The 22,678-nt window shown below is 43.9% G+C and overlaps 1 protein-coding gene and 1 long non-coding RNA gene across 7 annotated transcripts in view; both read right to left on the bottom strand.

Annotated features, from left to right (window-relative positions):
* The window catches only part of MAGI3 (membrane associated guanylate kinase, WW and PDZ domain containing 3), a 172,801-nt gene extending 150,492 nt beyond the window's left edge, over positions 1–22,309 (bottom strand). For 2 of the 6 annotated variants that reach the window (XM_059717331.1, XM_059717332.1), the window contains exon 1: positions 21,868–22,307. In XM_059717331.1, coding sequence (XP_059573314.1) covers positions 21,868–22,210 — 343 coding nt within the window. In that variant the 5' untranslated portion in view covers positions 22,211–22,307. Of the gene's footprint in view, positions 1–21,867 lie in introns of all 6 variants that reach the window. The other 4 variants (XM_059717333.1, XM_059717334.1, XM_059717335.1 and 1 more) reach the window with 3 other exon arrangements.
* LOC109285566 (uncharacterized) lies at positions 7,999–12,826 on the bottom strand. Its single transcript, XR_009456597.1, has 2 exons — positions 11,738–12,826; positions 7,999–8,833 (listed from the first exon to the last, which is right to left on the bottom strand). It is a non-coding gene; the product is annotated as an uncharacterized LOC109285566 (long non-coding RNA).
* Positions 22,310–22,678: the final 369 nt, after the last annotated feature.

Genomic DNA, 22,678 nt, shown 5'->3' with positions numbered 1-22,678 from the left:
TTTAATGAAATCTTGTACTTCTCTGACTGCTAGTAATGCTCCCCGAGGTACAAAAATGAAAATACCACTAAGCTCCTAAATCCCAGATTGAGATTGTTACAGAAACTCTTATAAGAGTGAGGTTGTTGTATTGATTGGCTCGTCAGGGTCTACGTAAGTACAGCGCGTGACTGCAGCGGGACATCTGGATTTGCCTCACTTGGCTCTTACTAAGGGAAGAAATGGCTGCTGGCAGATGAGATCAAGTAGCATGACCAATTTATTCTTCTTAGGGTTTGTAGAACTAAATGATTTGCCCCAACTGTGTTGTACATGTGTGTGTGTACATGTGTATATACAAACAACATGTAGCATGACAGCCAACTTCCTAGGATGGCCAACTCAAGAAGCTTGGCAATGTTTTAGATTGAACAAATGTAAAGCAAATCTAATTTGAATCTGCTTCCCCCCGCCCCCCCCCTTTGCTTTCTTTCTGGGAAGACTTTGGTTCAAAGTGCACAAAGTGACATAATTTGTAAGTATAAATAACGTACAGGCTGTAACAGCAAGAACGAGGGGAGCATGTGCTCCAAGGCCTAAGTTGGTGGCACCCAGGAGTCAGGAAAACATTGTCATTTTTGCATGGCTTTGAAAAACTGCCTAATAAGTGTATTTGGGAGGGGTTGAATGTTCTCTGCAAGGCCAGTGTGTGAGAAGGCTATTAGATTTCATGGACCAGTGGTCCTATTACCTTGGTCTTGCCATTTTGGAAAGGTGTAACTGAGTATGCAGTAGCTAACAGAGCTACTTAATACATTTGGCAAGCTCCAGGTGTTCCCAGGGTATCCTGGAGACTGATGTTTCACATTTCAGTAGAACAACATGCAGATGCTAGAACTTCAGTATTGAAAAATGTAATTACCCTGAGCATTGCTCACTGGCTAAAATGTTACTGTGTCCGAATAAGAGCAGTCACTCATTCTGGAGAAACTGCCAAAAGTGCCTTTCTGGACCAAAACCATAACCTTGTCATTTCTGCAAGCGTGTTTGAAAGGTCACACCACAGAGGTGATGCTGCCTGTGTCCTGCCTGCCAGGTGTCACTTGATCCCACCACTCTGGCCTAGTAGCTTGAGCAAGGGGATGTGCCAGGAAACCAAGTTTATAACCCTCGTTTGGACTTTGACTTCCTGAAAAACCTCCGGTGAGTCATTTTAACCTTGCTAGGCCTCGTTTGACTTACTGATGGAAGGCTTTTCTGCTTTTGTGAAGCACTTTGAAGTTCAGGGCTGAAAGTGCTGAAGTCATACCAAAATATTAAAAATCAACCAACATTTATTCAGAATTTCATATTACAATCGCTGGTTGCCTTATGCTTCTCTTAGACAAGGAAATATATCTTTCCTAGCCATTTTTAAGCTGCTTCCTCTCGTTAGACATGTTTCTGTTCATACGTACTACTTTATCTCAGTTACATGCCAGGCCATGACCTTATTCCTCATTGAGGAATCCCTAATAAACTGAAGCAGAGTTTGCTGGTACAACTCATGAAATCCAAGAGGATTAGCATCCAGTTTATTTCCTCTAAAACCACAGAATGATCAGGAAATAACTAAACCCTAAAGTTTTAGGTTTGCAGAAATGATTTCCTCCTAATGCATGTACTTCAGAGGAATTTCAATATCCTGTTATATAAGGGAGAAGCAGGGCCCTATTTTAATTCAGCGGGATGATGCTTCATGGCTCGTTTCATCTTTTATGGGTCTAAAGAGTTCTTCAGAAGGCAAACCATCTGACCAAAAAGTACCGGTGGAGTTTTTTACCTCCTACAGAAACCATTATTTCTCAATAATTTTACTAATCTTCTTTCCGGTGGGATTTGACTGTACTGTATAGATCTATCGATCTCTATCTAGATCTATATATTTATAGATAGATATAGAGAGATTTATGTAGCTAGGAAAAATCAGGTTGTGTATTAAAATCTTAGCTTATGCGTACACAACAGCTAGGCATCCAAGAAAGCTGATAAGGCAAGAATTCCTGACTACTCCCAGACTGAAATATCACATTGCAGGGCACACATAAGGACCCAGATAAGGAGATGCACAGACACTAAATGAAAAAATAGTTAGAGCTCAATCCTACCGGTAAGTATGTTGCATGCTTCACTGAAAATCTGAGACTGAGCCCCTGAGCAAATAGATTAGTTTTGAAAATAGGTTGCACATTATAGTGCAGGATTAAATTTAGAATGCTGAGAAATTTAGTTCTACTTATATTGTACGGAAAAGCTTAATTAAGTGACAGTCTGCCTCCTCAGCGTATTCACACAGTAGAAATACATACATTATAGCTAAATAAGTTCTTTTTTTAATGGCATATAAAAATCAATGGCAAGGCTTCCAGTGAAAGATAAGCTAACATTTTTTAATGCTGGAGAGCAGAGGAAAGGATCTTCATTCTAGAAATATCGATTTGTTTCCTCTGTCTGCAAGCCCCCGCAGAGAAATTATAACTAAATCAGTTCTCTCTTTTATATGACACTGAAATCTATAATAAATCTTCGGCTGAACAACTGGATAACATTTTTACCTTCATCTCGGGCTTACTGCTTCTTTTACTCCTTCTTCCATTAACTTTTTTTAAACATGTTGGAATATCAACGTTTCCTCCTGTTCTGGCATGGCTGATGTCAATCAAGGCATTTAAGTCATTTCTTTTAATTCTAATTTAAAATCAGCAAGTAGGAAACATTTTAATCTCGTTTTAGAGTTGTACTTTGTGTGTGTGTGTGTGTGTGTGTGCGTGCGTGCGCGCATGCGTGTAGTTATTTTCCTAACGAAAAACTGATTCGCTGTGGTATAACTGGGTACTTTCTGCTAATGAAGAGGATATTCTATATGCTATCCTTATACATATTTATTTAAGCAATAATGTAGCTTTCATACATTTATTCAGATTCTTAATTTTAACACTTTTATCGTGTTATAAAATGGTTAATGATACGCTTCATGTACACTACCTAATGATTTTTAGCTTGCGGCAGTGGCAAGCTGCGTTTGTATGGAAATTGGAAATGAATTAAAAATGCACAAAATAAAATTACTTTTCTATTATTTAAATAAAATGACCTGAAATGTAGCAGATGAGAAAATAATAAGTTTATCAGAATGTGTTTTGTTTTTAAAACCAACTGACACAGCATCGACAGCTGGCAACACGGACAGCCCGTGATCACTACATTGTTAATAATCCAGAACGGAGAGATCCTATCCATCTTCCCATGCCTTGTTTTTATCCAGAGCCTGGAAGAGTACAACAAGCCTGCCTACTTTTTCAGCTCCCAAATCACTTTCTTACCTTTGAACAAATCAGTCACTGACCTGAACTAGAGGACTGAACTAAAGAGCAACCTCTCTCTGAAGCAGCAGAAGAGATTCCTGTTGTTGAGAGCCTGGCTAACAATTCAAAAACTCTGCTTCCAGGTACTTAGCTAGGAACTTAAACAAATTTAAACGAGTTTAAAACACTTTGGTAGCAATTTTTTACTGCCTGAACATTTTATTTTTCTTTTAAAATATTTAAATAAATTACATGAAGCTTAGCCCTTAATACGAGTTACAATAACTTTTGAGTTGGAATATTCAAGATTTTATTGTTTTTTGGGGTTTTTTAAAGAAAAATGTGTGTTTAATTTAAATTCAAACAGGTTGGTTTGTGCGTTTGTTTTAAATAGTCAACACTTATCCACGTCGTCCTGCTCAGTGGAACAGACAACAGGAAGTGGCCATCCAGATGTCACTCTGCAGGACCGGGGGCACTCTGCACAGGGACGTGCTCCAAAGACCAAGCTACGAGCCGTGGATCCTGGATTCAGCGAGTTGCGTCACAGCGTAACTTCCAATCAATACCACTGTCAGCAACTGCGACGTGGATGACAATCCCACTCGAGATATTTACTTGCACCATCCCCAAAACACTGGTATTAAAAGCTGCCACACTCCTTAGGCAGAACAACTTTTAAAATATGGTATTATTGAAAGCATTGGTTAAGGGAAGATTTCCCAGGGCAGCATATTTTAGCCAAAAAATGAGCTGTAAGTGTACTTTTGCCGTGAAGACGGATCTCTTAGAAATCCTGGCAAAATTGTAGGCGATTCAGATTTTTCATACAGCAATAAAGTTAAATAGCTATGAAGCAGAACAAGCCTCCCACCCTTCTCCTCTACCCAAATAAAACATACGCATTCTTGACTACAATTACAGGCATTGCGTTTCTGCCTTTTGAAGTGGCAGAGCTACTGAACCACCTCTTATCAGATTGAACAGAAATGCTCGCCGGCTTCCAAATTCACCAGCATTAGATTGCAATGGTTAGGTTTTAGGCTGTGCAAAAGTTACTTGCCATACTTTCTGTCAACCAAGTCAGTTTTAGAGGTAAAAGCCTGCGCTGATTGAAGGCATGTTGCTCGACACGCAATTCTGCTAAGAGATCATCCAACCTTCCTTTTGAATCTTACTTTCATCCACTGCTATCAAAATCATTAGCCTGTTTAGCAGGCATCGTCAGATTAAGAGAAAGTGTTTCACTTAATAAATGCATGCTGCAAAATGGGAATTCTTAAAAAAGATGATGATGATGAAGAAAATGATTTGGTTTCTTTGCCAAAAAAATGGTTTGATTTCATGGCTGCGAAAATGGTTCAAGATTAATGAACGTCCAAGCTTCCTTTTCTTTGTAAATTTGTGCAAGTAATGTGCAGGCTTCAAATCTGCACTACTACTCATTTATGATGATACAGTATGTTGACCTCAGTGATCCCTTGAACCACCAACTGTGGAAAACAGAAGTCACTTTTCACCAACAATCCTGGTCCTGAGCCAGATCCTTCAATCTGTTCCTGCTGATAGCCCATAAAATAAGATTGCTGCTTTAATCCTTAATGCGTTGTGAAGCCTTCCTTTTGGTCCACCTCTCTTCCGGTCGCCTTGCGGCTGCCAAAATAGGACTTGTTTGGAGAGCCTGTTACCCATCCGTTACTTTCATCACCAGAATTCCCCAGAAGACCTTATCAAGTGGGCTGTAGCCTCAGTCAGGCACACAGAACAGGGGATGCGCCAGGCCATGAAGATGAACAAAATGCATACTTGTCTCATAGACCAGTTCCTTATGTAAAATAAACCAAAAATATCAGTAATTTTACCAATGGAAGTTAAAATAAAGCATGGTGTCAAATTTAAAAAGGGGTTTAAAAAAAACAACAACCCCAATCTGGGTTTTTACTGTACGCCGGATAACAATGTGCCCAAAGGTTGCCTTTAACAGGAAGGAAGCACTTAGACTAGAGAAGTATACAAAAAATGAAACTGGGGGAAAAGGACAGTGGGAGACGACGCTCCCAGTCTGGAGTGCTCGGCCTAGTCAACGTTCTTGCACACCCGGATCAATCCATCACACTTACTATGACCATCTTGCTTGCAGCATCTGAAGCACTATCCCACGGTATGATTTCAAGGCCAGGATTTTCATGCCTTTTTCCAATAACGGTGCACCTCATCTCAATTGTTAATCGAGTCAGCCAACTGCTTTGCTGACTTCAAACAAGGGACGTCCAGCCTATCTTTCAAGACTAACTAAGGGTTAAAAAAATAGGAGGTCTTGTTACTTTAAAAATAAAAAAGTTTCCATTTGCATTAAGAAGTCTCTCTCCTTCACAGAGGGCATGATTTTGCAGTGTACAGTAAGAACTAGCATTGTATTCACACTCAGAACAAAGATGACGACAGTGCCCTTTAAGGAGATCGATCACATTATGCTGTGGGTGACAGGAGCCCCGAGTAACTTTTACAGAAAGACCTCTTAAGGGTTGTCTTGACTGCAGAGTTAAATCAGGAGCCTTACTCAAGTACTGTCCATGTGCCGGCTCCCCTCCACATGCAAAAATCCCTAACCAGAGTAGGCTGATGCTTTCAACCAAGGCCTACCCTGGGGTATAAACTAAGGCAGGGTGAGGAATGCACTTGGAAGACTGTAGGACTGACAGATTAATAGCCCAAGGGTTTTTGGTTGTAGCTGTGTTGATCTAAGAACATAGGTAGGTAAGGAGTCTGAGAACAGCAGAAACTCCCAGTGCCTGAAGATGGGCGACTGGGCCTGAAAGCTTGCTAAGAACTTTTTTCCAACTAGTCAGTTGGTGTAATAAAAGATATCACATCTCCTCAAAGTACCTTGCCTGCCACAAGTCTTTCAAAGCTTTTCCACGACGTTCCTACGTGCCCAAAAGGTTCTTCCACAAACCACTGTGAAAGCATCACCGAGCGGCTGCCTGCTGCAGCACGCAACGGGTGACTGCAGTGCCACCGGGAACGCTGGCGTAGCATTTTGCAGGGTGGCCAACCCACCTCCAAGCTAAATCAACCCAGGAGTTCATGACTAAACACTACGACTCTACTTTACAGATCAAGCGTTTCCTCATTAGGACAGAGATATGAAAAGCTTAACTGCCCTTGTGAAGCTGAGGAGCCTGTAAAAACCTTTTCCGCAAAATTATAACAAATCACATTTGGCTCATTTACACTTATGCTAGTTTAACATACTGTTGAAGACAAATTATTGCATTTAGCTACCTAGTTACCAGATACACATCAATACTGCAGCTAATATCCATAATTTGCCACATGATATTATTAGGTTAGACTCCAAATGGCAAGGGTATATTTACCCATTCTCTGCGGTATCTTCCTTTTGCCTGCACCTCATAACCTGACCTGAGGAAGAAGGTCTTGCACCTAAAAGCTTGTCTGACTTTATCCTAACTACATAATTGGTCCAATAAAAGTTCATCCTAAGAAATCCTTGCCTCTCGCATCTCACAGCAGCATTAACTCAGCAGTTAATTTGCTACCTGCCGCGATGCACCTTTGACTGTCCCTGGGATTCCTGTGCCTATCAGTGGGTCTCAACCTTCTTTAGACTCCAGGCATGCCTCAGAAAGTGCCAGCTCTTCGTTTTCAACTACAGAGAAATAATACAAGGATTCTTTTGTTGCAAGGAACTCAGACAGACCACAGCAGGTCAGAATGGGTTCTTCTTTCAAACCGTGGGTTTATCTTGTGAATCTTGTCTGCAGGCTTGACAGTACTAAGACGTGGCACCCTTGACAGAATCTCAGGGCACCCTATTTGAGAATCACTTGTCTACACTGCTCACTTCTTCCTTGCCAATTGTACCTATAGCTTCTTTTAATCCAAAGCGTAAGTCAACAGCATCTCTGAAATATTCCCTCTATAAGCAAAGAATAAATTCTTCTTTAAAAATGGGGTTTGGAAGTCACCCCAACGCATTCAGCTATTCCCTGGAGCGTCATCTGGGAGCAGTTACCATTTCCAGCACAAGGCACCAGGAGTTTGAAAAGATTAATTCAGTACTGGCTCGAACAGCAATTAGCGATCCAGAAGACGAATGACTCTGGTTCTGGTTTCAGTGATGGGTAGCTCCATATCGATCTATTCTGCCAATCTCCCTGCTGCATTTTCCCCTTCATTGTGCTCAGTATTGAATAAGGAGCTTACTCTTGAATGCAGATTCAGAGAAGAGTTGCTCTTGTTTTCTGAACCCAAACCTAGTGCTCTTAGAACATATTGATCGAAAACCATCTTTCCATCCTGCGCATAGAATATGCGGCCTTTTAGAAACAGTCAAGGGTGTTTCTTAACATCAGACATAAAAAGACCAAGTAATCTGGAATAATGAGATTGCAGTACCTCCAAAGCCCCAAATCAACCATCTATCACAAAAACTATTAAAACCAGCTGGAGTGGTTTCAGCACTTCAGTTAGACTTCAATAACCTCCACTCAAAGGTCGCTATACAACATTTCAGATTTCTGGTAAAAATTGCCAGCTGAAAAATTCTGCTTTTCAGAGGCATTCAAGCTATGTTGTCATGTATGATTTTCTCCTAAATCATTCCAAATCATGTAAGCATAAATAATCGACTTAATTCAAAAGGCCAATCTGCTAAGAGAAAAGCGTATTTAATTTTAAAACGTCAGTGTTTCCACAGAAAGTGAAGGAAGAACTTTTGTAAAAGGAAACATATGAATTCAAATCTTTGGTAAAGCAGAGTCAGATGAGAGAGAGACAGAGAGAGACATTCTGTTAAAAAAGCAAGCAAAGATAACAAATGTAATTTTTTAACGAAAATTATTTAGAGGAAACCTGAAACTGGAGCCCCGAGGTCTAATCAAGGCTCGTGTTTTAGCTAACTCTTGGCTTAGCTCCTGTAGAAATAAAACATTTTTCTTTGCAATCTAAAGAACTGCTAAATAATTCGTTTACAGAATTTTTAACAAGTTTGCTTTATGCCAGTGCCTCCATATCCACGGATTGCTGGAAGTTCAGTGTCAATTTGAACGAGCACATTTACACCAAAGCATGTCAGCAATACTTTCAGTTATATTTGGCTGACCTCCGGAGTTGTTCAGCTTTAGCGAGAATAAAATCTCTGTAATGTGTTTCCGTGGTTTGTTCACACTCCCCCACCCCACACACATTACTAAGGAGCTGTCCTGGGAGTATGGATAGGGAGTAACACGTTTGGAAACTCTGTGAATCAGAAGACTGCTGTCTCGGTTGTGTGCTCCGACTCCAGCGTAGCAAACCCTGCCTCTCATGCTGCTGGGCCTCTCCTTAACGAACATCCATACAACCGTGTCAGTGACTCCGACGGGTGGGGGGAGAACGGATCGCAGCAACACGGACAAAAAACCTCACAAATTCAAACCCGTGTTGAGCAGCCCTGTAGATGAAGTCGTAAGGGCTCCTCGTTATCATTTTGAGGCTCATTGTAGCTAGGAAAGAACAGAACAATTAAAGAGCGCTGGCAGCGAAATCATTTGCACAATATTCATTACAGCATACGCTTAAACAAAGAGATGAGAGGGAGGAAATGAGCACATTCTACGCGAGGGATAAATATAATGTTTATACAGCAAATGATGTGGGAAACAAGATGACATGCCCAAAAAGAAATCTGTAGTAATGCTAACTCTCCATCCTTTGAGAAAGGCTTGCTGGTCCTCTGCCTTGACACGTCCCCCCCGTCTACACGACCCTGTCACAGCAAACACGAGACGCAAGCAACGGGCCAGCTGATTTCTAGAAGCGCTTACTCGAGCTCTTCGAGGAACCTCTCAGCCCAGGGACCCAGCCCACAGAGCCAGGGGGCTCAGGCAGTGTTCACCCGTGCTATGCTGTGGCTGGGCAGCAAAACATCTTTGCGTAGGCCACACTGTGGCTGGGTGGCCGGGTCCTCGCACCCGCAGCCCGAACCGCACCGTTCCGGCCTGCCAGAGAAACGTGGCTGACTGCCGTGCTAGCCCACCACCTGCCTCTCTAAGCTCAACTTTGATTACAGCTAGGTGGAAACAGCAAGCAGGATGCAGAAGGGGCTGAGGGATTCTGAATGTAGCACCAAGGAGGATGCTAACCAAATGAAGTTTGGCCCTGGCCCTCGATGCTTCTCATGGTGGACTCGACTGCTGTTGGCCGCTAAGGGGAGGAGTTTTTAATATGAATGGCTGCTGGGAAAGAGGACAAACTGAATAGCAATGTAAATATACCCTTATTAACAGCAGACCTCACACTGGCAGCAATTTCCAGAGCTCCTAAAGCAGTGGCTTTAGGAAGCTTTAATGTTAGTGTTAGTGGCTTTAACATTAGTTCAATAAAATAGTTAAAAGCATTTCTCAATCACTGGCTCTTTCAAAGGCATTTGAAAGAGCCAGTGATTGAAGAGCTCATATTCATTGGATACTGGACAAAGGAAACACGAACAATCTGGGATATCCTAACTGTGGAATGGAAGCAATCTTTCAAGTCTCATGCTTTTCAACTGTGGCAATCCACTTTTCCATTACAGTTCCTAGTTCTACAACTCTGCCATCGAAAGGAATTTCTGCAAAAAATTACTTTTCCCATTCAAAAAAAAAATAAAAAAAAAAAATCAGCAAAATGTTACCTCTATGAACCCACTACTTAGTGCAAGGAAAATCCTATCAACAGCAGGACTTCAGCTGGCTTCCTCAGAAGCAGAACCTAACAGAGAGCAGTACATTAGTCTGTTGAACCACTAGACTGGCCCACTGCCAGCTTCCAGAGAAATAGGTAAGTAGAATATTGCCTCTTCTCAGAGGGGCCATACCATCTTCTTGCATGCATGTTCCCAGCTGTTGTTTCAGGAGGGTGCATTCGTTATTTGGCTCGCTGTGCAGGCCGTCTCTGAATATTGCGCCCTTTCCCATCTGAACTGCCAAACCCTCAATTGTTTACCCCATGTGGAGGTTTCGTACCCACATCAAACACAAAAGAAAATTTAAACAAGTCTTATGTACTCAGCTTGAAGCATTGTGTCACAAATGCTGTATTCCTTTTCTGAGTCACTGTATTTCTCATCTTTGTTTCCATCCATCCTTCTTTAGGGAAAGGGAAGGAGTCACAGTTGATGGCTTGCAGCTTGACTTTGTAATGGTCATTAAAACCTCTTTGTGGCCATGGTTGTTTTAGCATACATTTATAAATTCCTATTTCTTAATTTTTAAATAAAATTTACACACAAGGATTCATCTAGTAGCATATAAGCGATTTCTTTCAATTTAACTAGCTCCTTCCAGCTTCAAGACTATGTGCAAATGTGTTATTAAAATTCAGAGAATCCTAGGGAGATCATCATGCCTCTCCGAGCTGGAGGAGCTTCAGCAGGAAGAGGTCACGTTTCCTAAGGCCAACAACTCAGCAGCAAACCTAGGCTCAGAACTCGGCGACGCCAGCTTCCCAGCTCACCGTTCAGCCCAGCGAAATGAGATGAACTGGACTGGACTTCTTTCACGACATTCTTTCCAAGTGGCAAAGGTTGCAGGCTGTGTTTTGGAGCCAGCCAAATGTTGGAGAAGGAAATAAAACAAACATCTGTTCAAAGATGTTCAAAGACTAAAAATATGTTTTAAATTAGTGAATGTTTTAAGTCTATGCCACCTTCAGGAAAACTAAGCACAAAAGAGAAAGGAGTGAAACTACAAATTTAAGACACGGTGCAGAAATCTATGGAGTTTCTCTTGGAACCAGAGAGATTCATAACTCCTGAGGGTTTCAGAAAATACACTGAAGCTTGACACTACAATCTATGGGGCAATTATTTTCCCAAATAGCTTTTCTCTTAGTGCATTAGTTAAATACAAAATGATGTTTGTTACTTTATTTTCTCCAGAGACAGATATATTGCTCTCAGAATAAAGAAGTGCCAGGAGTGGTAAAGGAGGTGGGCCACATATGCAATGGTATCTAAAAGTATTTTTAAAACACGTATTTTATAAGATGCACAAAACGAGCTATCACAACCATTTACGGATTGCAAGTCTGCTTGGTATTGATGCTGCAGTTAGACAGTCAGTGGGTTTTTTTTAAATAAACATTCTCTGTTGCTTAAGATTCCCTTAGAAGCTTGATAATGACTTTTCCTCTAACAATTTCCTTATCTGGTTTTTCTCTATTCATAATCATCGTTAGTCAATATGGCTAACTTCTGCTTAGATGCACTTGCTCTAAAACAGTGTACTGGTCCTAAAGCACATGATACAATCTCCCCCTAATTCGATGAAAATCCATCTTGAAGCGTCAGCAGAGAACAGGGAGAGATTCTGAGCTCTAAAGGCACAACCACCACCTAGGGATCACAGATCTAATTCTGCTGCTCTTACTTGGGCTATCAGGTCCAAGGGATACAACGTAGTGGCAGGTATTATTACCAAGCAACTGTAGGTCTGCACTGGATACTTTTTAGCCGGTTTTGCCATTTGCTGTATCTGAAAAAAATTAGAACAAAAAAGAAAAAAACAACAGTCTCCTCCCACCCCCTTTTCTGCTGCTCCACTTGGATAATGACATGGGCAGTCACTTCCATTTTTCTTTTGAGACTGTTTCTAGCTATTTGCACTTTTTACTTCTCCTGCATTTCCACAATGGTACAGCATTTTCACAGTGAACACACAAGCCTCAATCCTCCAAAGGCCTTAGGTGTCTAAAATGGGATGCAGATGGAATTTAGGTGGCTACATCCAGCAATGCCATCCTCAAAACCACTGACACCGTCTCAGCAGGGCTGGACACACTAGCACGTCTCATGCCTGAGCACAATCAGGATCTTCAAATCATGTATTCACCTGCTGAAGCGCTCCATGGTGCCCAGGTATATCAGACGCTGGATTTACCCAAAGAACCTCACCTGCCATGCTTGGTGCATACCTAACGCATGCAGGCAGGACTGGGCTCTGCACAAAACAGCAATGTGGCCAGAGGAAGTGATGCTACTCCCCTTTCACACAGTAACCTTGCCCCTCATAGCCTGTGGGGATGCCAGCCCACACCTCCCACCTTTTAGGAGGATGTCCTGAGCAACCACTGACATGTGGAGTGCTCTGCGCTGGGAGCAATCTCCACACCTAATGAAGCTCTACCTACAGCAAGTGGGGCACTGAACCCCAGGCTGTGGAGGCCATGGTAGAAGCCAGACACCTGCGAGCTAATCCTGATGCTCAATTCCTAAGTCCTTTTGTGCATCTGGCCTCAAGTTTGTAGTGTCTGACAATCCCAAACTCTCACAGGAGATCACAGCACGACTGAGAAGTGCTGTTTGCAATCAGCACAGAACAAACACGTTGTGATCTCAGAACTCAGAAACCAAGAGCAGGATTGGCTTTGATCTGCACGGGGAAGCCCTTTGAATGATATGCCCTATTTCTTTCCCCTCTAAATAAAATAGCTGTGTATCATCAGCGCTTGGCCATGCTACATACCCTAAATTCCCACAGCAGTTAATGGAAGCTGAGGACTCAGCACTCTCCTGTTTCAGACTTCTACACAGTTCCCATGCCGTAGCTATGAGGAATGCATGTCCAAGTTGGGTGCAATTATTAATGAGTCTGTCTGGGCTATGTCCAGGTGAAGAGACCTATAAACAATTATTTAAGAGATTAATCAATAATTAAAGGAGCATTAAAAAAATTAACAAGCATCACATGCATTAGCTTCCCATTTTATGAGAACACCAAGATTTGTTTGGTAGTATCTTTTAATGGATAAACTACATAGTTAGGAAGATTTATATATTAGACAAGCTTGTCAGGCACCAAAGGTTCAAGTCTGAACATTAATGCATCAAAGAAGGAAATCAACCTCTCCGACTTCGTCAACTGTCACCGTTAAAATTGTAAGATCTTTAATTATTCATAAGAAAGGTAAGGCAGGGCTTTACAATGCGCTAAAAGCTGTGACTTACTAGTTTTAATAATGCATTATTCAAGAGGTAATAACACTTGAAAGTTTAAGATAATCACCAGATTTCGGAAACTTTGCTTTAAAGAAATGCTTCTGCTACTCTGAAAGAGAATTCATTTTTCTAACAGGCTACAGTAGTCTGCTCTCATCTGGTACATGTCAAGAGGAAAAGGAATTCCCTGAAAGCTCCAAGCAGCTGGGAGGACCAGGGCACAGAGCCGTGGTCACGTGGCCGGGTTACAGGCCCAGCGTGACCACCTTCTACGTTTCAGCGCTTCCAAATCACAGAGCCGTTCTACAATTATTCCGAGGAGGATTATGCACCTGCTTTTTCTCTAGGGGAAACACTACAGAAGTGTCTGACTGGCGGGGAGTCTGGAAGACACGGCAGAGACTAGAAAGCGAGCCAGCATTCAGCATTTAGGAAAAACAATGGCTCCAGGATAAAGTGGGCCAGAAGTGGGGAAGTTCTGCAACCCTGGGCAAAGCAGAGGAAGAGAATGATGATAAAATGCTGGGAGCTGTTCAGAGGCCTCATTATCTGTAAGTAAAATCATAAAGCAGAGAGACACCCCTAAAGCAGGAGACACAAGAAAGACTATTAAAATGGCTCTTAAAGTGGCCTCATGAAGTTTACTTTTGAACTGATTTCATGCCAACTGAAAATCGTATTTGGAAAACAGACACTTGTCAATAAAAATATGCCCAATTAAAATAGTAATCAACTGGGACAACCATTTTCAAATTAATAATATCTTAGTACTTAGGCAAAACTAATCAAGCAAATGGAATTAAAAATCTTCAAGCTGGTAGACTTGCACTGTATTTTTTTTTTTTGAAGTGCTGTCTACAGATACAATCAAATCACTGAAAATACATGTGATGATACTCCTCAGCTTTTAAACTAATGCTGAGTGATCTGCAGAGGGAGATGAATGGGAACCTTTATAGAAAAGAAAAAACATTACTGCCTAAAAAAGCTATTGTAGGAGATAATCTTTAATTGGCAATGTAATAAACCCAGAATTAAAGATATATTCAAAATTACCAAGCCTAGTCGCAACTGTTCTGTATTAAAGAGCAACCTGAAGAGCGCCCTTCATATTCGTTCACAAAATACAACGAAAGACCTTTTCACTGTCAGATATTCTTTTCCCTGTTTTAAAAGTTCTAGTTACTCTGAAAGAGATTTTTGCTCCCTTCAGCTTATTCATACTAAAGCATCATGTTCCAGTTTCCAAGTCTCAGTCCTTCCTTCAACAGCAAATTAGATCATCATAAATGTGAGAGCAGAGTAATAATGAAAAAAACCATTCACATTTAAAAAGAAAAATCACCATGTGTGGTGACGCATGTATTAATAAATTAAGACCCAAACCACACTACTTATGGGGGCTGGTATAAGAGGGAGTAATTCAGGAGATTCAAAAGTGGAAGGGGGAAAAGTCAGATTCAGTACAAATACTAATGCTGTGAATATAACTACTAGCATCCAATCATACCCCTGAGAGTCAGCCACTTCCATACAGGCAGATATGGACCTGTATTGCTTCTGACGGGACATGTTTGAACACTGGAGAAACAACGTGAACAGAATATTCACTCTTTCCCTGGATAAACGCCCCAAACTTCAACTGAAGAGTCCCAACGGAGGTTTTCAAAGGCACAAAGAAGAGTTGCATCATTTCTAGTAGAATTGGTTTCCTAATTCTGATTTTTTTGCTTTGCAAGTTTTCTCCTGATCCGAACTGCTAATTTTAACCACATTCAAAAACAAGTTAGTGTGACACTGCTCGACATGAAATGCCCGTCTTAAAAGGAAACCACATGCAGTGTATATAACATTAATCGTCCACTTAGATGGCAAATAGCATAGGTTTCGGCAGGGAAAAGTACATTACTGAAGTGAACAACCGAGTTCTAATTCTTGATAACGGAGTGCCAAAATAAAAAAAAAAAAAAAAAATTAAACTTTTTAACAGATTGTTAATCATATTAAATCAGGACAAAAGGACCAAAGAAGCAGAAATGGAATATTCTTCCATTCAAATTAAGTGCAAAAAATTTAGAACCCATGAACATGGTTCTAAAAAAGGGTAACAGCATTAATGCCTCCACCCTCTTACTTCTTCTGAAGATGCAAAACAACCTCAGAGCTCTGATGAGTTATTTGAAACATATAGAGAAACAGGGACCATTGAGAAAGCACCTTCCAACTAAGTATAGTCCTGGTTCTTCCTTTACAGAAAAATGGCCTGACAGATTTTTAAACAGAACAAGTCACCTCCCAGCATTACTGATTTGTTTGGTTCAAAACAGAAGCAGGTGGAACTGCTCATACTTTGTCTTGTAGTAGTTTTAACAAAAAGCTACTGCAATATAGAAGTGAAGGTTCAACATTGTCCACAGTGTTTTTGCAATATTACTGAACAAATGTTTTACATTAGAAGCCTTTCTTATATATATATATATATTTATTGTACATCAAACTGACAATAGTAAAAAGTTCAATTTTATAAAAGCACCTTAGCCATTTTAGAATTTAGTCACCTGGAAGTTGGTCCGTGCGGCTGAAGGTCTAACCCCGCCAACCTCAACCAGTCAACTGGGGGGGAAAGATTTTAGACAAACTCCATCATCACCTCCTAAATCCTGATGGCAGAGAAAGCAACTTGAAAACATGGCTTGGCTACCCTGTATCGAGATGAGTGTTTGGACAAGTCCAGTAAGGGGAAGAAGAGTAACGAATGCAGCATCTGGCTGCCAGTCAGGCATTTCACCACAGATATCAGAGTAGTACTGGGCCATAATTAACACCACTGGCATCACAGCTGCCCATTTATAATCACAGCTTGAAAATAAAACGGGGGACAATCACCAGTAGAAAAAGATCTCAAATCTGGTCAAAGACGCTTGCCATTTTTCCATTATTCCTAGAAGGAGAAACACCACAAAATCTTGTAGCCTCTCACTTCTGCTGAACTTCAATTGTAGTAGAAAGTGAGAAAGGAAACCCAGATTTCACTCAAGATCCTGAAAACTGCAGAAGATGCATTAAAATCACAAGTCTTGATTCGGTGCACGCTTGCTGTTCAAGTCAAGCACTTAAAATCGCCGAAACTAATCACAGTAGGAAAATGAAGCACGTTATTAACTCTTTAAAAGCAGGTCACCTATAGCTAACTCAGTGACTCCATCTTGTTTATCAATTTTTGCTGCGCCTTGGACTGTGCGGGTTGGGACAAAGGCTGGATTGTGCACGTTTTGCCTTTTTCCTATGAATCAGATGGCCAATACAGTGCTTAGCTAGGAGTTTTAGAAACAACATGCAATTGTTTACCAAAATAAATGTATCCCACCCCACTCCCAGAAGAGAGCTAGTTTTTCTGATGTGTATCTGCAAAGAAAACATCAGCTGTAAATCGAAGTACGTTCTTGTGTTATTTACTTCAAACAGGAAAGAAAAGCTCAAACCAACAAAAGTAAGATATCAAAACAAGTCCGGTCACACATACATAACGTACTGAAGCAGTCTACCAACAGGTATTGTTTTCAGCTAACGAGCAATGGGGCCCTGTCCTGGTGCTTATATCATGTCTGCTGTCATTTCCTGCATATTTACCAAGCCATATGGCAAAGAATTCACAGCATTTCCAAGTTCAGGAGTGCAGGGTGTCAAATACCACTCGTACAGTAACTCACTTTAGAGAATGACAGATACCTTCTAGTACTCTCTGAGCCAACACATTTTCAGCACAAAAGAGGTTCAAGTAGCATGCGGCAGAGCTGCACTCCACAGGAGCGCCCACAAAGCCACAGTGCTATGGGAGGCTGGAGGGAAATGGCTGGATGTAGCATGCTTGTTTCCAGGATGGAGAGGCAGCAACCCTGCGGCCCTGAAGCTGCAACAGTCGTGGTGCCGTGGCTTTGCTAGCGTTGTCCTCTGGAAGGAGCAGAAGAGAATCCCTGCAGTCGTGCTACGCAAACTCTGAGCTGAGGATTTTGCGCATGTTCATTAATCCGCCCTATTTTAGGACCTTACATTTGCTTACAGCCTACCTGGAGACACCACTGGCTAGTAAGCTACTACTCTAATCGCCTGTATCGTTTCGTGCCAGTGGAAGCGCACTGGCAGAAGGGCTCAGTTCCTGCCTAAATATTGCAGTAAATAAAGATGAAGCCAACAGTAGACAGTAAACTAACTTTTAACAGAATTTAGTACTGAAGTGGTCAGCTGCACTGCACTGGAGGCTTATCTCCTCCATTCCTCCCTTCAAAGGCAAGAGCACAATCAGCACCACGCAAAACTTCAACCACATACCTTGCCACCAGCCGTGCCTCAATGCGAGAGCTCACTTTGCATTAAGGACAGAACTGTTTGATGTCTATGGCCCACTGGGCCTTGGCCTGACTCTTATCATATGGACATCTGCACATTAGGAATTAGCTTGAAGTCACCATGTTAAGAAATATTTATGTAGAATGTAAGGCATGGGTCATGTCCAGTCCAGTACATTTGACAAGGAGTGCTTCAGTATTTTTACCTCACCGGAAACGGCGTCCTCACCTTCGGTCTGTTACCAAAGATCTGGAGCTGCACGTCAGCGGGTTCGCGCTAGCTGCAGTGTAACAAACGCCCAAAAGCACCGTCAAGGAGCACAGAGCTCTGCACAGGTGCTAGCTACCTGAGGATTTACTCAGCTTCTCAGGGTGATTTTGAAGCCTGAGCTGGCCAGGCTGCTACTAGTAGACAAGCGAGCTCATTTAAAGCTGGCTCATTCCCTGAAGTTACAGCAGTGTTGCAACACAGACGTATGCAAAGCAGGAGGTCCTGAACTTGTACCTAGAGACAACAAAATATTAGGCATGTTTTCATTGGCAACTATGAATGGGGGACAGTTCTCCATCAGTGAAACAGGCCATTCCTTGCGATATGTAGTTAACAACTGGCATTCAAATCTTTCAAGTGTTTTTCTCAACAGACCTAAGCTGCATCTTGAAATCTTTATTGTAGATCCACTGCCAAGCTAGCTACAAGCATCGCAGATGCTGATTTCATTGCTATCAAATAAAGATGCTGTTTTCCTTAATGAAGAGTCATGTTTCATCACTGGTGCAAAGCAAGTCCAGCCCACTGATCTGCTGCTAAAGGCCACTGAAACACCCACGTGAGACCGCAACTGCACTACAGTATTGACTAAGACGGAGGCAACTATTCAACACAGAGGCTGTACAGACACTAAACAATTAAGAAACATGCTGACAGGTGACTCAATGTCAGGAGGCCAAGGTCAGGACACGCTCAGCACATACAACTGAACTTTGGAACACCCTTCCCCTCCTGCTCCGACAGCACCTGAGTGCAAGTACATGGCAAGGCCTACAACAGACGCTCTCCAGTTCCGTGTACTTTGATTTGTAAAGGCCCATTTTGCATTTTAAGGAAAATGGAGTATTAAGTAACTTTCCCCTATTGCTCTGTTGTGTTATTTAAATCAATTTTGTGCCTGTTTTTCCTTTATTTGACCACAAACAAAATGCCTTCCAAAGGACAAGATGCCGTGATGGATCATTAAAATCACAGTCCATATAAAAACAAAATGCAGCAGCAGCGAAGCAGAGCCAACCTCACCAAAACCAAAGCAGCCTTCCTCATCCCAGCGCCACTGCAAGATCGCTGCACGTCCCGCGGCCCAGGACTCAAGCATCCCCGCACAGTAGTGCAAACCAACGCATTGTGCGGTGTTCTGAAGCTCAGCAAACGTGGACCTTTCACTTCACCAGGGATGGAAAGGAAGGCGATTTCCAAGTCACAAGGCACTCAAAGAGAATGAATGCCTTGGCAACTTGGAGGCAGCTCTTGCTGAAGCACTGGCACTGAATGCAACTATGGCAATATTTCGCAGGGGGAGGGGAATGCTTTAAACTGCTGCCTTATAAAAAGCAAACCAACACCAAGTTGCCAAAATTCTCTTTAATCCACAGCACATTTAACTTTGCAACATGTTTTAGGATAAAAAAACTTAGTTCCAAGTTTGATTTGCTCCAAAACTGTAAAGCAGAGATACAGCTAACCTCCGAACGAAGAAAACACATCTGACCCAGGGCAGCGTTTACATGTGGTGGCTGTGTAAGCAGCGTGCTTAGCATCCATGACTAACTGCTGCAGTCCCACAGATGGAAGATGTCAGTATTGCTATGACCGTCTACTGCCACACTACAGCTCTGGATTCACCGAAAAATAATCGAAGAGAAAATTCGCGATTATTAATACTTGTTTAAACTTTGTCAAGTTCACACCCGCGCTGTGCAGAACTGGAGAAGCTGTAATTAGCTTCAGATTGAAAATTGTGAATCATTAGTCTGTGTGATTGCAGGTAACACTATTTAGCATGAACTTGACATTTGAGATGCATGCTGGTAAAGAGGACTTTACTGGAATGATTTGATAGTGCTGGCTAATTATAGTACACTTGAATTAATCCCATTCTCTGAACAGAAGCTGAGTTTTCTTTGGGAAATAAAGGAATTGCTTTGAAACAGTGATGAGGAATTCCAAGAACGTTGCATCATTTACATCAGTCCTGACCACGGACAAAGCCAGGATATCATCTGACCACTGTGATTTCACCCGCTTCAAATAAGCAGCGAACATCACTACGGAGATAACTTTCAGAAATTGTATTTCAGAACTCTGTGACACTGAGCTATCAAATAGAGCGCGATTAACTTCCACAGAAATCAGAGTCCCTAACCATTTTCATGTCTCACACACCAGAAAAACAAAAACCCACTTGATGGGAAAAGTGAGCAGGAAAGAGAGAGAGAGAGATTCATCGGCAAGTTCCTTTAAATCTACCTTTACTGCAAGCGATTCTCTTTGACAGTTTCACCCCGATTTGTACAGCCATATGTTATGTACCTTTACACCTGTATGCACATATTATAGCCCGGGAATAATCACTACCCCGCCATCACAATGCCCCAAAGGTTAAGCTCTGGTATTAAAACTGCTGTGTAGTCCTGCTCACTATAGATGCAAGGTAAAGTGCTTAGTTTATCTGACAATAGCCTAATTAAAAAACTGAAAAAAATCCCATTTGCCATGTAAATCTCAGATAAAAAGGAAAAGTAGCATATCCCTTCTTAAATTCAGAATCCATATTTATCAAAGTGGTTCAAAATTAATCAGCACAGTGCAGAATCTCCTGCTTGCCCTGGGGACATCTGCCATTTCATTCCTAGTCAGTCCCAATGTTTTACACACAGCCAGCACACACGCTTCATTTCTTATCTTTTTGAGCTTCTTTGAGAGACCTGTTTGTAGCGTTACTGGATTTTAAGATTATATAGATGTTAATCCACTAAGAGATGCGACTGGGGCCAAAACCCAGAGAGCCTTGCCTTTAGAAATACCCACCTCTGCCTTCAGTCAAGGGACTACAATCCTTTCCGATGCCTCTTGCGGCTGCAGGAAACATTCGCTTGGAAGTGCCAAGCCACCTTACACACATCACATGCACACCCCGCATTTCAGCGGTTGCAACTAGAAATTATTCACCGTGACACACGGATGTTTAGATGAGCTACAATGCTCGCATCAGGACGCAGCACAACACCAAACGATCTGAAGACAGAGCGGACAGGAAATATCCTAAGCAGAACAAAAGAACGAAATCTTAATGCCGAAGCTATAAAACAACCGTGGGAGGGCAACCCTTCGCTGCAAGACCAAAGCTTTCCATCAGACTCGTTTCTGTAGCAGGCGACCACAGGGCAAGCATTTTTAACAGGTCTGTCAGGACTAACGCTCTGCAAAGGGCAAGTCCTACTTCATCCAAAAATGGCAGGATGCCTGGAAAAAAAACCAAAACATGCTGGTTCTCTCTGTGCTGCTTTTACCCTCACCATCTTTCCTCCACCGAGTTTAGAAGGAAAGAACCTATTCGGAATAAATACTCTTATCTCTATTGCCACAAGCCTCCCCCCGGCCTCAACTCCTGCCACACATTTTACAAGGCCCGTGCGGACAATCTGTGGGTCCACATAAAGCTGACAGCCACCCTGGAGGGGCCCATCTCCGCTCCCCGCCCGCCCAGCGCCACCGCCTCGCACGGCACAAGTTTCCCGCGCGCGCCTCGCGTGCCAGGCGCCGGCCACCGGCCCCCGCAGCGCTCTGGAGAGGGGGCGCAGCAGAGCCGCGGGAGCGGGACGTCAAAGCCAAGTTACTCGTGCCAACTTCGCAGCGTGGGGAGCTGCAGGTCGGACGCAGCGGCGGAAGCCGAGTTTCGCAGGAGGGCCCCCCGCCAGGACGGGTTTGCTCGGCCACAAGCTCCCGTGCCAACCAGAGCGAGTGACCCCCCAGGCGGAGGCAAGGGCTGTCCCCAGCCCCGCGCCTGGGAGAGCAAACTTGGCCCTCCAAGTGCCAGCAGCAATGCGGGCGCCGCTCGCTGCGACAGCCTCAGTTTCCCCATAGTCTCGAGGACGCAGGCAGGGCCGCTCCAGCCGCTGGCCGGTGGTGAGGGCGGCGGCGGCGGGGCGCGGGGGGGCTCACCTGGGCGCACGGTCTTGAGGCGCACGGGCTCCCTGAAGTGGCGGATGACGGCCAGCGTGTCGCGGTGCGTGAGGCCGCTCACCGGGGTGCCGTTCACCTCCAGCAGCACGTCCCCGGGGCTGGGCGGCTTGCCGGAGAGCAGCGCGGGGCCGGGGCCGGGGCCGGGGCCGGGCTCGGCCAGGCGGGCGCCCAGGTAGGGGAACTCTCCGCGCTCGGCGCCGCCGCGCAGCAGCTCGGGGCCGGGGCCGGAGCCGGAGCCGGGGTCGGGCGGCGGCGCCCAGGACACCACGCACTCCTGCACCTTGCTCAGCCAGTGCCGCCGCCGGCGCAGCGTCTTGGACATGCCGCCGCATGGGGCTCCCGAGCCGGCCCGGCCCGGCCCAGCCCGACGCGACGCGACGCGACCCGACCCCACACACCAACCGCCCAGCAACCGACTGCCCGGCCCCGCCCCGCCCCGCCCCCGGCACGCCCCGCCCCCTGACGTCACGCCTCCCCCCGCCCCGCCCCGCCCCGCCGCGCCGCGCCGCGCACGTGTGTCTGCCCGCCCGCTTGTGGGACACGGCGCAGCGCAGCGCGGGGGGAGATTGATCAATCTATCAATCAATCAATCAAGGGGCAGGTGGGTTTAACACGAACCACGGGCTGGGGTCGCTCTTCCCCGGGGCACGGGGCACGGCCTCTGCCTCCCGACGTCCCGGGCCCCAATCGCTGGAGACCGCACGGGAGAGCAGAGCGCGCAACAACCCTGCTCAGAGCCAGCCCGTCCTCGCCGCCGTGCGGCCCGGCCCGGCCCGCCCGCCCGCCCGCT

This window comes from Alligator mississippiensis, chromosome 14, assembly GCF_030867095.1.
Source record: "Alligator mississippiensis isolate rAllMis1 chromosome 14, rAllMis1, whole genome shotgun sequence".
In the NCBI taxonomy this organism is placed as follows: Eukaryota; Metazoa; Chordata; order Crocodylia; family Alligatoridae; genus Alligator; species Alligator mississippiensis.
Note: the sequence above shows the minus strand (reverse complement) of the source record. Positions and strands in the feature narration are given on the sequence as shown.